General features: G+C 34.3%; 1 protein-coding gene across 1 annotated transcript in view; it reads left to right on the forward strand.

Annotated features, from left to right (window-relative positions):
* The window catches only part of LOC136041839 (uncharacterized), a 37,318-nt gene that overhangs the window by 11,394 nt on the left and 10,671 nt on the right, over positions 1 to 15,253 (forward strand). Inside the window, exon 3 of the mRNA XM_065726618.1 lies at positions 6,897 to 7,067. Coding sequence (XP_065582690.1) covers positions 6,897 to 7,067 — 171 coding nt within the window. The remainder of the gene's footprint in view (positions 1 to 6,896; positions 7,068 to 15,253) is intronic.

Here is a 15,253-nt window from a genome sequence, read left to right on the forward strand (position 1 = left end):
TGTGGGCTTACGATATTCTTATTAAATACTGTTGGTGACGAAATAGCACCTTGTCTTGCACCTTTCCTTACTGGGAGAAGGGTATTTCTACACGGAGAAACAGCAGAATCATATAAGAGACTAGTACAATCCTTGGTTAGTAGAGGGAGCCTAAGTTGTGCTTTCAGATTTTCATACATGTTAGCCAGCGGGGCTAGGATGCAAGGGTCAACACCGGTCAAACCCAAGTCAAATATTATCTCCTCATGAAGAAGTGAATCAAATGAGCCTCTTACATCATGGGCAGCTAAAGAAATACTTTCACCGTGTTTTTCTGCATCAACTAAAGCAGATAACAAAGCAAAAAGGGCATAACCACACCCAATTCGAGACTGAAAACCTAACTGGTGGGCCTAAACTGGGCATTTACTTCTCAACTCATTAGTTATCAATTTCTCAAAAATTTTACAAAATAAAGTTGCAACTGTTATTGGGTGAAAAGACAAACATTCTGTTTGTCTTTACTGTACTACTGCAACTATTAACTCTAAGCGCACTAAGGTCAAAGATTGTGTAATGTTTAGGAGAGTTTCGATTACACGAAAAGATTATATGCTTGTAGGTTTTTAAAAGGAGGTATAAGCAATATCATAGGCGGTGCTGCTCAATCAGAGCTATTAATATCATAAAAACCCTTGAAGTAGCTAATTCAAATAGGAATCAAAAGCACAAGTACCCTTTTTAAGAGTCAAAAGTGATTGGAGGGCAAGCAGCCCTCCTCTTAAGCTCATAATTTTCCAAGCACGTACAATCAAAATTTCGAGACAGTTGTTTTGTTCAGGATAGTTGAATGGTCTCCGTCCCCCCCCCCCGCCCAGAGTTATACAATTTCCCCACTATGCCTTAAAACCAAATATTGTTTTAAAACTAAATAAAAGGCACTGTGTGTATACTGGTTACCAATAAGGCATCTCAGCAATATCCTTAAAAATGTTTGAGGTTATTAAGTTGAAACTTTCAGGGCTACTTCTATAACTACTTCTACTCTTACAACTTTAAATAAATTAAAACAGTGCAAGTATGTCCCGGTTGTCAAAGAGCATAAACATATTTATTGGGAATGATATAAGTTTTATTTTTCAGGTCAACTAGAAGAGGTATATTGCTAAATTAAACACTACAATTTGAGTCAAAATTTTCAAAAGGGTGTATGCTTTTAAAAATTGTTGAAACATTTCCCGAACATACAATATCAATCTGACGTAAAACATCAGATTGGAGGGCAAATTACCCCTCCCACGCGCACCATTTTCCCAAACATCCAATCAAAATTTTGAGATAGCCATTTTGTCCAATGTTGTTCAAAGGTCTAGAAATTATGTATCTGGGGATGACACCCCTCCCCCTACAGGCTTCAGGGCAAGGGTTGTAAATTATGCCCTGGGGGCATATAAGGTTTATATAGAAAGGGTGATCGTATAAACTAAAGAAGGAGGCTTATTGCATTTAACGTCAGAAGTTTTAGTGCCCTTTTTGATATTTAGAATGATGGGAGGGTAGATAACACCCACTTCGTATTTTCCCTAAATATATCTGATAGAAATTTTGAAATAGCCATTTATTGTCTTAGGAATTTCAAAAAGGCTCATTTGATTGGATATTGAGAGGGCTAGTGCCCTTTTTAATAGTCAAAAATGATTGGAGGGCAACTAACACCCCTACCACACCAATTATTTTCCCGTACACATCCCATCGAACTTTGAGATGTCCATTTTGTTCAACGTAAATGAAAGGTCCTGAAATAATGTCTTTGAGTATGAAAACCCGAACTAAGCCCTCAGGGTAAGGGTTGTAAGTTATACCCTGGGAGCATATAAAGTATTTATAGAAAGGGTGGTCCTATAAACTTCGGAGTGGGCCTACTGGATCAGTAATAAGAAGTTTTATTGTAATTTATAAGATTTAAAGTGATCAAAGGGTGGATACCCCCCACCAGTTCATATTTTCCCGAAACATATCTGATAGAAAATTTTAAGACGGCTATTTGTTGTCGTAAAAACTTCAAAAAAAGCTCATCCGATTGGGAACTGATATAGCTAGTGCCCTTTTCCATAGTCAAAAGTGGTTGGAAGTGACCTAACCCCCCTCCCACCCCCACCATTTCCCAAAAGATAGATTGCATAAACTTCGGAGATGGCTGATTGGATTGGTAATAAGAAGTTCTAGGGTTCTTTTTAAGATTGAGGGTGACCGAAGGGTAGATAACTCCCCTCTAACCTCGTATTTTTCAAAAAATTTCTGATAAAAAATTTGAAATGATCGTTTGTTGTCATAAAAACTTCAAAAAAGGTTCATTCGAATGGAAATTGAAAGGGCTAGTGCGCTTTTTATTGGTCAAAAGTGATTGGAGGGCAACAAACCCCTGACATCTATCAATTCCCAAAACACTACAAATCCAAATTTTGAGATAGCCATTTTGTTCAGCGTAGTTGAAACGTCTGGAAATTATGTCTTTGACAACTCCCATAACTTCTCAAGACCAAAACATAAGTTGTACTCTACTACAATGGTTGTGAATTGTTAGTTTAGTATAGCCTAAATATACTTATTTTTATTCCTTAAAGTTTTAATAATTTTGTTATTTATTAAATTAAAAAAGTTAAAACATTTTAAACGAAATTAAAATTCAATTTTTAAGTGTCAAAAGTGAAAGAAGAGACATCAGCCCCCCCCCCCTCCAAGTCGATCATTCCCCAAAACATGTTTGATCAAAATTTTAAGAGAGTTATTTTGTTCAGCATTTTTGAAAGGACCGGTGTTGGAAAAGTCAACCTTCCCACAGTCCTCAGGACAAGGGCTGTAAGTTAGGCAATTCGTTTATTGTTTATACATAATGTATGTTTTTGAGAAAGGTATGCATGTCTGAACTTTACTTTCCAAGAAGACGAAGGGTATTCAAGTGAGCCCTTAGGACAATGTTGAGGGGAGAATTGAACTAAATCAAAATACGTTATGTATATACGGACTGTCAAAAGGGTACAACACAAGAATAACTGAGTATATTAAATTGGGAAATCCAGGAAATGATGAAAGAGATGATCAAAAAGGCAAAATTTGCCTGCTATAATGAAAAGAGAAATCACCAATGCAACAGCACAAACACATTAAAAAAAAGAGAAAAAAAAGGAAGACAGAAGGAGAAAAGGAAGACTGTTTTCCTATATTAGTGATTAATATAGATCGGCACTTGAATGAGGCCTTAAACCAATGAATTTAATGCATGATTGTAACAAGAAAATATTTAGAAAATGTTTTATGACTGATAAGGGGTGATTGAGAGTGCCAGAAGGTTCAGTCATGGTGTGGCATGTTGGCGCGACTTGACATGGTGCATGACTTTAGTTGTGGCTTGCGAAAGCATGAGCCATTTGATTCAATGTATGATTTTTAAAAAGAAAATAATCTTGAAAATGTCTTAGGAATAATGAAGGTGTGTCAAAGGAGGGTGCCAGGTGGGCAAAGTAATAGTTTTGTACGGTGTCTTGAAATGAAATTGTGTATCACGGGAGGAAGACTTGCGAAGAATGGACCAATGGAATTAATGCATGATTTTTAACAAGAAAATATCTGGAAAATGCCTTTGGAATGATTAGGGGTGCTAGAGGGTGAGCAGGCCCAGTCATAGTGTGACACGGTGGCGTGAATTGATATGGAGTAAAACGTTGGGGATGGCTTGCAAAAAATAAGAACCAATGGATTTAACGAATGATTTTTAACAAGAAAATATCCTGAAAATGTCTTAGAAATACTAATATGTATCACCAGGATACCAAGGGCCAGTCAAATATTACTACATTGGTGTCAACTGCTTTGACTAACATGTTATACAGTTTAAAGTTAAGGCCAAGGGTGTTGAAAGAATTTTTCGGCCGGTGGGGGGACTGAAATCCAACATTTAGTCAACGAAATGAGGCCTTTTCATTAATACCTCTCAGAAATAACTCTTAAAAAGGTTTCAAATTATCTTTAAAAACGACTCCTCTATAATCGGTTGCTAGGGGATGGGCCAACAACATACTGTCATAATGGCTTGAATATGCATTTTCTTGGCTCATTTAAACGTGGCATTTTTTAATAAGCCCTCTCAGAAATAACCGAATGCAAAAATGTGCGTTTTTTTTTCTTGCAGGTACGTCAAATAGAGCAATAAAAACGATGAATATTCATTAAGACCTGTCAGAAATATCTGTTAAAATGGCTTAAATTTATCTCTAATCAGCCTACCCCTTTGGAATTGATTACTAGGGTTCCAAAACTTTCGTTAGTTCATAGTTTCTTTTGCTTCTATTTTATCTTTTATAAGGAATTTTCACGTTTGTTTTTTCATTTGTAGTGTTTTAATTGCGTTATTCTGCGTTTAATAATGGTTGAAAATATTTTTTATTATTAAAATTTGTATGCACAAAATCCTTAAGTCTTTAGATTACTTATTCCAGGATAAAACTTCAAAATATTTCTCAACTACAATTTAAGCATGTTCTTGTCTATGTACATAGATATACTCATTCAGAATTGCCTCTAACATAAGAGCTAAATTCTGTACAATGAAGAGGAAAAGAAACACTTTTGATCATGTGTGAAGGTGAACCATATTCTAACTATAATGATATTCTCGCTTTTACATCATCTTTGATTGCACATCTAAGTTCAGTAAAGTAAAAGACTATTTTTCCAAAATGTGCTATGAACAAGCCCTAATATTATCAGATAACACTCTCTAAAGCAAGCATAACCTGTGCATATCAAATGCAAGTATTTTCTGGCAATTCATTTTCCCCTCTGCATGTCAATTATTGCAGCCATATGGGAACACGCAATTCATTTATTCATTCTCGTATGCGCGAACAGGGGATTCTCCTTGCCTGCAATAGGTTATCATGTAGAATGTACAACCCGAATCAAATATTATGAATAGTTTGCTGGTCCAGGTAGTGAAGGCTCATGTCTGGTCATTGGGGAAATATATATATGTAATATATATATATATATATATATATATATATATATATATATATATATATATATATATATATATATATATATATTATATATATATATATATATATATATATATATATATATATATATATACTAGCTGTTGGGGTGGCGCTTCGCGCCACCCCAACACCTAGTTGGTGGGGGTGCTTCGCGCCCCCCCAAGCCCCCCGCGCGCGTAAGTCGTTACGCGCCATATTAGTTACGCGCCATTGTAGTTGTGTCCCTATGTCCCACCTGTGAATATAGATATATATATATATATATATATATATATATATATATATATATATATATATATATATATATATATATATATATATATATATATGTTTTTAACTACGTAAAACTTGCGAATATACTACATTCTTTGCTGTCCCATTGTCTGTGCATATAAATAGATTTTCAGGTTTACCGACTCTTGAACATGCAACATATAATGGTCCATGGGAAAACAATCCGTATTCAGATCTATACCTCATGATTCTAATGATTGCCCTTGAGCTTTGTTGATGGTGATTGCTAATCGACCATTCCCTGAGTCGCCATCGTCATTTATATATCCCCCTGTGCACCCCGGCGTCCCCTTTGTAGTTATGTCCCTGTGTCCCGGTCGTCATTTATATTCCCTGTGTCCCGGTCGTCATTTGTGTCCCGGTGTTCCAGTCTGTGATTTCTCTTTGAGTGTCCCGGGCGTCATTTATATTCCTTGTGTCCCGGTGTCCCGGTCGTCATTTATATCCCCCTGTGCCCCCCGGCGTCCCCATTGTAGTTGTGTCCCTGTGTCCCGGTCATCATTTATATTCCCTGTGTCCCGGTCGTCATTTGTATCCCGGTGTCCCGGTCTGTATATACATTCGTTTTTTAGTTTTGTTTTTCTCCTTTATTTTTTTCCTTTTTTCTTTTTTTTCTTTTTTAGTTTATTTAGATTTTTAGATTTTTTAGTTTTTTTATTAGTTTTTAGTTATTTTGTAGTTTTTACCATTTTTTTAGTTTTTTTAGTTTTTTTTTTTTTACTTATGTCCTGGTCGTCATTTATACTCCCTGTGTCCCGGTCGTCATTTGTGTCTCGGTGCTTTGTTCATTGCTAATTTATATTATATTTATATTTATATTTTTTATATTTATTAATATTTTTTTAGTTTTCTTTTTCTCTTATTTTTCAGTTTTTTCCTTTTTTTTAGTTTTTTCTTTTTTAGTTTTTAGTTTTTTTTTGTTTTATATATTTATTCATATTTTTTTAGTTTTCTTTTTCTCTTTTATTTTTCAGTTTTTTCCTTTTTTTTAGTTTTTTTCTTTTTTAGTTTTTAGTTTTTTTTAGTTTTTTACCTTTTTTTAGTTTTTTTTAGTTTTTTTTAGTTTTTTTAGCTTTTTTAGTTTTTTTTATTAGTTTTTTTTTTTTTTGTAGTTTTTGCCTTTTTTTATTTTTTTCAGTTTTTTTTAGTTATTAGATTTTTACCTTTTTTTAGTTTTTTTTAGTTTTTTAGCTTTTTTAGTTTTTTTTCTTTTTAGTTTTTTTTGTAGTTTTTACCTTTTTTAGTTTTTTTCTTCTTTTGTATTAGTGTGAAATAATTCAGACGTCATATGCGAACAAACATGACGTCACCTGATCCATCCACAGATCCACACACAGACAACTTATTTTTATATATATAGATATATATATATATATATATATATATATATATATATATATATATATATATATATATATATATATATATATATATATATATATATATATATATATATATATATATATATGTATATATATATATATATATATATATATATATATATATATATATATATATATATATATATAATGATATGAAATAATTATTTTACTTCAACATTTTCAGCTGGCAAATTCTAGTTCTGCAAATTATACAGTAAACTTGACTGGAGTTGTTCTTTTGGGATTGGCTGTGTCTGCTGCAGCAACGTTTTGGGCATTTCTTACTGTTCATTTAAACAAGAACAAAAACGACAGAGAATATGATGGGGGCTACGATGATGGTTACAGAAAAAAGGTAAGCCGTCGCTTTTCCACCAGAGGTGCAGATGGATTATACTTAATAAGAAACTTGGATTATACGTGGACAAGAAACTTAAGCCTCATCTAAGCCTCACATTAAGCCTCACCGAAACCTTGTCGGAATTTTCTTGTACTAGCCTCTAAAGAATTGTGCAATTAGTGTTCTTTAACACCACATTGTAAAACCATTCAAGCGAGCATAACTTAAGACTAGCTATTTGTGTTCTTACGGAGCAAACCAGAATTCTACGGAAATTACAATATTACAAATAATTTTGTTATGTTAGAACTAAATGAAAGATCAGGTTATTTTAGCTCAAAGTAGGGAGCAACATTAAAACTTAAACGAGCAGAATATGTTACGTGAGGGGTGTTCCTCCTCCTCAACACCTCGGTCCTCTCGCTAAAGTTTTTTCACACTTTTAAAAAAGTTACTTATTATTCTTGTTAAACGATCCTTATCTTCCAAGAGTCGTTTTTGAAGAATTGGGACAAAATTGAAAACTTTGAGCGTTGAAGCGTTGAGCAGGGGGAAACCCCCCTTCATATATGCAATAATTTTTGTTCGTTTTAAGTTTTAATGTTGCTCCCTACTTTGAGCTGAAAAAACTTCTATTTTTTCTTATAAATTCTGATCGTTTTTTCAATAACGCCAGGAACTATGGCGGAAAAATCCACCTCCCCATGAAAATATCCTTTGGAGAACTCAATCCTTGTGAAAATTTGCTCCTGGCAATTATCCTTAACATGTCCACGCGTAAAAAATTGAGTCGGTAAAGAAAAGCAAGACATAGACAGAAATTTCGTTTAAGAATTCTGGCGAATTCTCCCAGTACAAAAGTGCCCCTGAAAAGCAAACCCACTGAAAACTTCCATCTCTTTGATGAATATTTCTCGTGCAAAATCCCTCTAGCAGAAAATTCTTCCTCTCCTCACCCAAGAAATGCATGCACACTTTCCAATAACAAATACTATACATAAACAATAGGACAATTTTTAACTTAAAGGCATTTCCCCAGGGGCTGTGACGGGTCATGTTATCTCCGAACACATAGTTATTGAGCCTTTCAACTATACTGAACAAAATAGCTATGTCAAAATTTTAATTGGATGATTTTGGAAAAAAATTGGCATGGGAGGGGGACTAAAACATGCCCCCTGGATATCTGTAATATTTCTTCTGGCAAAAAATGCAAATTCCACATTTGTACAGATAGGAGCTTGAAACCTTTATAGTAGGGCTCTCTGATACGCTGAACCGATGGTGTGTTTTTTTTATTTAGATTCTATTACTTTTGGCGGTGTTTACCCCGTTTTTCGAAAATCAGGCAATTGTTTTCAGGTTCGTAACCTTTGATGGGGAATAAAACTTAATGAATGAAACATATATTTGTAATCACCTTAAATATCCAATTCTTTTGACATAATTATTGGTATCAAAATTCCATTTTTTATAGTTTCGGTTACTATTGAGCCGGGTCGCTCCTTGCTTACAATTAGTTACCACAAACTGTTTGATGAAAAGCTCAATATAGCAGCAAAAAAACCCAGAATTTATGGATGCGTAATTAATAAAATTTGAAAACTAATCAATAGACCTTTCCAGAAAATCTATTACGATTTTCCAAAAGTTGAATCCATATCCACGTTTTAATTTTTGAACAGGTTCCTTACGCTGGTGGGGATCATTTTAGATACTGAATGTTTTGGGTTTAAAAGTTTTAGGTAAGCCGACTGTGAAAGGTCTTGTTCCTAGCAAATGTACTTATCAAGAAAAGGAACTGTCCGCTGCCCGAAGAGTTGTTTAAAATCAAGTCATATTTCCTACAATAAACAATTTTCTTAGCAAATGCAGTTCAAGTTACTACAAATCGTAGAAAAATATAGAAAATCTTGCACCTTAACCAAAATAAAAAAAAATAAGACGTTTAAGAATTCTTCAGGCTTGATTGGTTGACACGTGACGAGATTTTACATGGCTTTGAGTAGCTTACAAAACGTCTCAAGTCACCTCCCTCCTAGATAAATCATAAATATGACCCATTACAGTATGTTCTTTAGCTGCATATGCATGTTTTCATTAAAGAATAACTGATAGAAAACAAAAATTATCAAAATTGACATTTATAACTGGTTGTCAAAAAGATTCATCAGCAATATCTTTGAAACGGCTCACTGTATCAAGTTGAAACTTCCAGGGCATCATGAGGGGAATTTACCAATGGCCATAAGGCCGACTTGATAATGTCTCTACTACTATTATTACTGTTTCTACTGCTATTACTATTACTACTAATATAACACTACTACTGCTACTGCTGCTCCTACTTCTACCAGTACTACTATGATAGTAGTACTGTTAAGACTAAGGGTATGAAGGTGAGAATTTTTGTGAGAACATAGAGGGAAATTCGAACTAAATCAAAACGCAATATTTGCATGCTGATTGTAGGAAAGGTGTAACTCAGGAATTTATTTGGGTATTAAGTTGGAACTTCCAAAGAATTCTTCAGGGGAAGATTAATTGACCAAAATAGCAATATTTGCACGCCACTACTACTGCTACTACTACAACTACAACTGCTCGTACTACCATCGCTGCTACTACTACTTTCAATTCTACCATTTAAACTACTGCATCTGTAGGGAGTATTACCAAGGCTGAAGGTATTGAAGTACAAATTTGAGGAAATGTTGGGAGGAAAGCGGAATTAAATCCAAGAATACTATATGAAAACAGACCGTATCAGCAACATCTTTGAAAATTAAATTGACTGGATTGGAAATTGAAAGTTCTAGCGCTTTATAAGAGTCAAAATTGATTGAAGGGCAACAAGCCCCCCTTCCCTCGCATGCCCATCAATTTCCCAAACACATCCAATCAAAAATCTTTAGATAGTAATTTTGGTCAACAAATTTAAAAATTTCAATAGCTATGTCTTTTGGGATGTCATTTCCCCCCTCCACAGCCCTTACTAAGGAGGATTTTGCAGTTCATATATCTAGTAATTTTAGTTTTTTTAGCTGAATATCAGTTTTATTTTTGATACATTATAAGTTTCATTTTTAATTAAGTCTAGTATCTGTTTCCTTTAACTTTTAGTTCATTGTTCGTTAAAATTTCTGCTAGTTTTGTTTTTTGCTTTGCTCAAGGCGCAGCTTCGCTCCTTAATTTTGTAAAAAAAAAAACTTGTTTTATTCATTCTCTTTAAGACCTCCTACCGCAATTATTAGGGCCCTAGAAGTAGTCTTTGGAATACCTAGAAACGGTGGTACATATATATAAGAGAATGTTGCACAAGTATTCGTTGGTGGATCACCTCCACTCACCCCTCTATGGCCAGATTGGAAAAAAAAATATTTACTTTTACTAGAAAATATTGGCGGTTGCTGTAGCTTATATACAAGGAGATACTATAGCTTTATCTATTGGTTTTCAAAAGGTGCCGAAACTAGAAAGCTGCCGTCACTGCTTTGTATTCCCTTTCGCCTTAAATTTACCGCACTGGTATCTTGAGTTTAGAACCACGGATCCTGGTTCCGGAGGCCCAATATTAGTGAAAGCTAACTTTATTGAATCACTGGCCAGAGGTTGTAAAGAGGCTCCTCTACCACTGATATCTTTAATGCACACTCTAAGAAAATGTTTTTTATGTTACTAGGTAACAAAATTATTTCAGAGGTAGTGTCTCTCTTAAAATATTTTTACCCGAACCAAAGCTAAAAAATTCCAGTTAAGAGGAGACAAGAAAGTTAAAACATAGATATATTTTTTGTAAAAAGTAACAAGTAGTTTAGGAATGGGTCACTGCCGTTGTGCAAAAATAACAACACTTCTGAAAAATATTTTCTCTTTGACAAATTCCAATGTAGAAACATTAATAAGATCCAAAGGCTACCGTTGCAAGATATTCAGTAAAATTTGGAGAGAATAATAATTGTCAACTAAAAAACAAGTATCTTTTAAAAACGGCAATGCTTGTGTCAGCTAAGCGCCAAATTCTCATTTAATAGGAAACGTAAACTAAACATTCAAAGCTGTTTGTGGTATTTATAGACTTCTTAGTATATTTTATAAATGCAACATTATCAGTCATAACTGCTGTAAAATCGGTCTAAGGGAAAGTCAATTTATGAAAAAAACGTAGCACAGTTAGTTGCTATATAGTTATCCCCTCCTCATCCCGTTACTCTTGCTGTTGCAGAGTAGCTCATATGGGCGTCTTTTAATGCTGATCCAGGCTTTTGTGATTTTCTATATTGAAGTGAACTTGATGATCTACTTCAATATCTCATAATTTTTTGTTGATCAACCCCCCCCCTGAAAAAAATAGACAAAAAGTTACAAGAAATTGAATCTCATCACCTTTTTGAACCATGCATCCCAAAAATTCCTTTTAATGTTTCAGTCTTAGAAGAGTATTATAGCCTTTATCTTGTGACACCTAAGCCACATTTATTTAAGGTCAAACATCATATCACAGTCCTGCTTACTTACGGCCAACTTAAAGAGCCATGTTCTGGATTTAACTAGAAACTTTCCTTCTGAATAGTTTTGAGAGGCATCTTTGTTCATGTCAATTAAGGCTACACTAAAAGTGCAATTTTATTTACATAAATTATCTACTTATCCATTGACGATCGATCTTGTATATACAAAGTACAGGGATCACGGTGGTAATGCCAACGGGCCCTGGTACGGTATCCTTGTTTATATAGATTCTTATTGTCGCTTGTCTTCTAACCCTATCCTCTTTTTGATGTCATGGTGCTGGCACAGGTTCGATACAACCACCCTGGGAAAAATTCAAATTTTCCCTTAAATCTGGGACCTATTACTTTGTTTTCGTTACCAAAATTGTCAAAATGCTAGTTTTAGGAAAGAAACCTATTGAGCCGATTTTGAGACCATGCTTGGCACAGCTACCCGGCTGGCTTGTATATATTCATTCTCGTTATTGCTTGTCTTCTAGCCGCAGACGATATGAACCTTCTTTTGATGTAGTGGTGTCACCATAGGCTCATGCTACTGCCGTGGAAATAAAAAATCCTTTCTATTAAAGCTTTAATGCATCTAGATCGTTTTTAGCTAGAAATGTTATTGTGCCAGCTTAAGAAAAAAAAAGTATGCAGCCGATGTCAAGGCCAGGACTTCACACGACTACACGGCAGGCCTGCATATATTTATTCTAATTGTCGTTTGTCTTCTAACTGCGGGTAATGTGCACTTCTTCTTGATGACATGGGCCGAGCTCCAGCACGGCTACACGGCAGCCTTACATTTAGTGATGCTCATTCTCGCTTGTCTTCTAAACGCAGACAATATGAGCCTCTTCTTCATGCCATGGCGTCACCATAGATTTGATACAATCATCCTGAAAAAAATACAAATGCTTCCTTAAAGTCGTGACCTATTTAATCATTTATGTGGCCAGAAAAGTCAATATGCCGGTTTTGAGAAAAAGTCTATATAGCCGATTTTGAGGACGGGTCACGGCAATCGACATACGGCAGGCTTGTATATTTTGATTCTTGATATCCGTAGCGACCTCAAAATGAATCATCTTTGTTTGCGACCCGGCTCAATAGTAAACGAAACTCTAAAAAACAGAATTTGGATGCTAAAATATACATCAAAAGAATCAGATTTTCATGCTGATTTTAAATATATAAGTTTCATCAAATTTGGTCTTTGTCATCAAAATTTATGAGCCTGAGAAAATTTGTCTTATTTTAGAAAATAGGGAAAAAAACCCCTAAAAGTCACAGAATCTTAACGAAAATCAAACCATCGCATTCAGCGTATCAGAGAACCCTATAGCCAAATTTTCATGCTCCTATCTACAAAAATGTGGAATTTCGTATTTTTTTGCCAGAAGACAAATCACGGGTGCGTGTTTATTTTTTTTTATTTTTTTCCCAGGGGGTCATCGTATCGACCAAGTGGTCCTAGAATGTTGCAAGAGGGCTCATTCTAACGGAAATGAAAAGTTATAGTGCCCTTTTTAAGTGACCAAAAAAATTGGAGGGCACCTAGGCCCCCTCCCACGCTCATTTTTTGTCCAAAGTCAACAGATCAAAATTTTGTTCCGCATAGGCATTTTGTTCCGCATAGTCAAAAACCATAATAACTATGTCTTTACGAATGACTTACTCCCCCACAGCCCCTGGGGGAGGGGCTGCAAGTTACAAACTTCGACCAGTGTTTACATATAATAATGGTTATTGGGAAGTGTACAGTCGTTTTCAGGGCATTTTTTTTTGGTTTTGGAGGTGGGGATGAGGGGAGGGGGCTCTGTGGGAGGATCTTTCCTTGGAGAAATATGTCATGGAGTAACAGAAATTCAATGAAAAGGGCGCAGGATTTTCTAAAATTACTATAAAAAAAACAATGAAAAAATAAACATAAAAAAGTTTTTTCAATTGAAAGTAAGGAGTAGCATTGAAACTTAAAACGAACAGAGATTATTACGCATATGAGGGGTTCTAAAAATACTTAAGGATAAAGCACGAGGTATTTAGGAGGAGATAAATACCTCGCTCTTTATGCTATAGTATTTTTAGTAATTTCAACTATTTATTCTACGGCCTTTCTGATTCAGGGATCATTCTTAGAGAATCGGCACAAAACTTACGATTTAGTGTAAAGAGCGAGGTAATAACGAGGGTACAAACCCCTTCATATACATAATAAAAATTTAAGAATATAAAAGTTTGTTACGTAAGTTAATTCTTAAGTTACGTATATTTTTTACTAATAAAAAAATTCGTTAAAAATTAAAATTTATAGTTGCCTTTTTGTGTAACCGAAAAATTGCATGACAACTAGACTTCCTTCCCCATCCCTTATTTCTCAAAATCTGTCAAAATGTCAAAAGTCTGATCAGAACTAAGAGAAAGCCATTTAGCAAAAAAGGAATTAAAATGTAAATCTCATTTTAATAATTTATGCGTGGAGAGCCAAAATCAAACATGCATTAATTCAAAAACGTTCAGAAATTACATAAAAAAAACTAGTTTTTCTAACTGAAAGTAAGGAGTGACATTAAAACTTAAAACGAACAGAAATTACTCCATATATTAAATGGGTTGTCCCCTCCGCAATCCTTCGCTCTTTACGCTAAAGTTTGACTCTTTACCACAATTCTGCTTTTTAAAACAATTAAAAGCTTTAGCATAAAGAGCGAGGGATTGCGGAGGGGACAACCCATTTCATATACGGAGTAATTTCTGTTCGTTTTAAGTTTTAATGTCGCTCCTTACTTTCAGTTAGAAAAACTAGTTTTTTTTATGTAATTACATATAATATTGAAGTATATTGAAGTACTCCCAGTTAATATTGAAGTACTCCCAGTGATGTAATTACAACTTTTTTTGCAGGCATCTTTGCAGGTTTGTTCAAGGCTTTGCGCCACATTTTGTTGGTGTCAAAGATTGTGATGGTGTTGTTCTTCTAACTTAATATTTCAATCTTCTTGACTTTCATTTTTGACTTTTTAATTCGTTTTGTATCGCGTTGTCGCACGTCTTGTAACCGCATTTTTTTCTCTTCTTCACTTTTGTTTTTGACTCGTTGTAATTGTCATTGAAGCAAGAATTCTAATTGTATATTTCTTTGTTTATCTGTTTATTTCTTTGTTTGTTTGTTGTATATTTTTTCTGTGTTTGAGAGAAGGTGATTGTATTTTTTTTCTTTTATTATTATTTTAATTAGTGTAGGACGCTTCTAGGAACATTTATGTAGGTTTTTTTGGTTATTATTTTTGATTTAAGATATCTTTTTGCTGATCGCTACGCGCTAGTAAAATTAAAATATTTCCCTATCGTGTTAATTTATATCTTTAATAGTTTATAAGTTCGTTTATTATGTAAATAAAAGTCAAAATAAAGCGTTATTCACTTTCGTTTATCATTACTTCAGGAATATTTTCAGTACCATTTACCTTAGCTTCTCGGATTGATCTGACCCCACATTTGGTGGTCTAGTTCGTTCCTTTGTCCTCTAGGCAGTATGAAACTACTTAAAAAACCTTTCATATATAGACTCATTACGCTTGGTATTTTACATTTAGCTCTGTTTCTTTTGTAATGATGCATGCGCAATAGATATATAAACGGTACGATCACTTTTTTGGGGAGGGGTAGATAATGATGTAATTTATTCTCTTGAACTGTACTCTT

Source organism: Artemia franciscana, unplaced genomic scaffold (assembly GCF_032884065.1).
Source record: "Artemia franciscana unplaced genomic scaffold, ASM3288406v1 PGA_scaffold_412, whole genome shotgun sequence".
Taxonomy (NCBI): Eukaryota; Metazoa; Arthropoda; class Branchiopoda; order Anostraca; family Artemiidae; genus Artemia; species Artemia franciscana.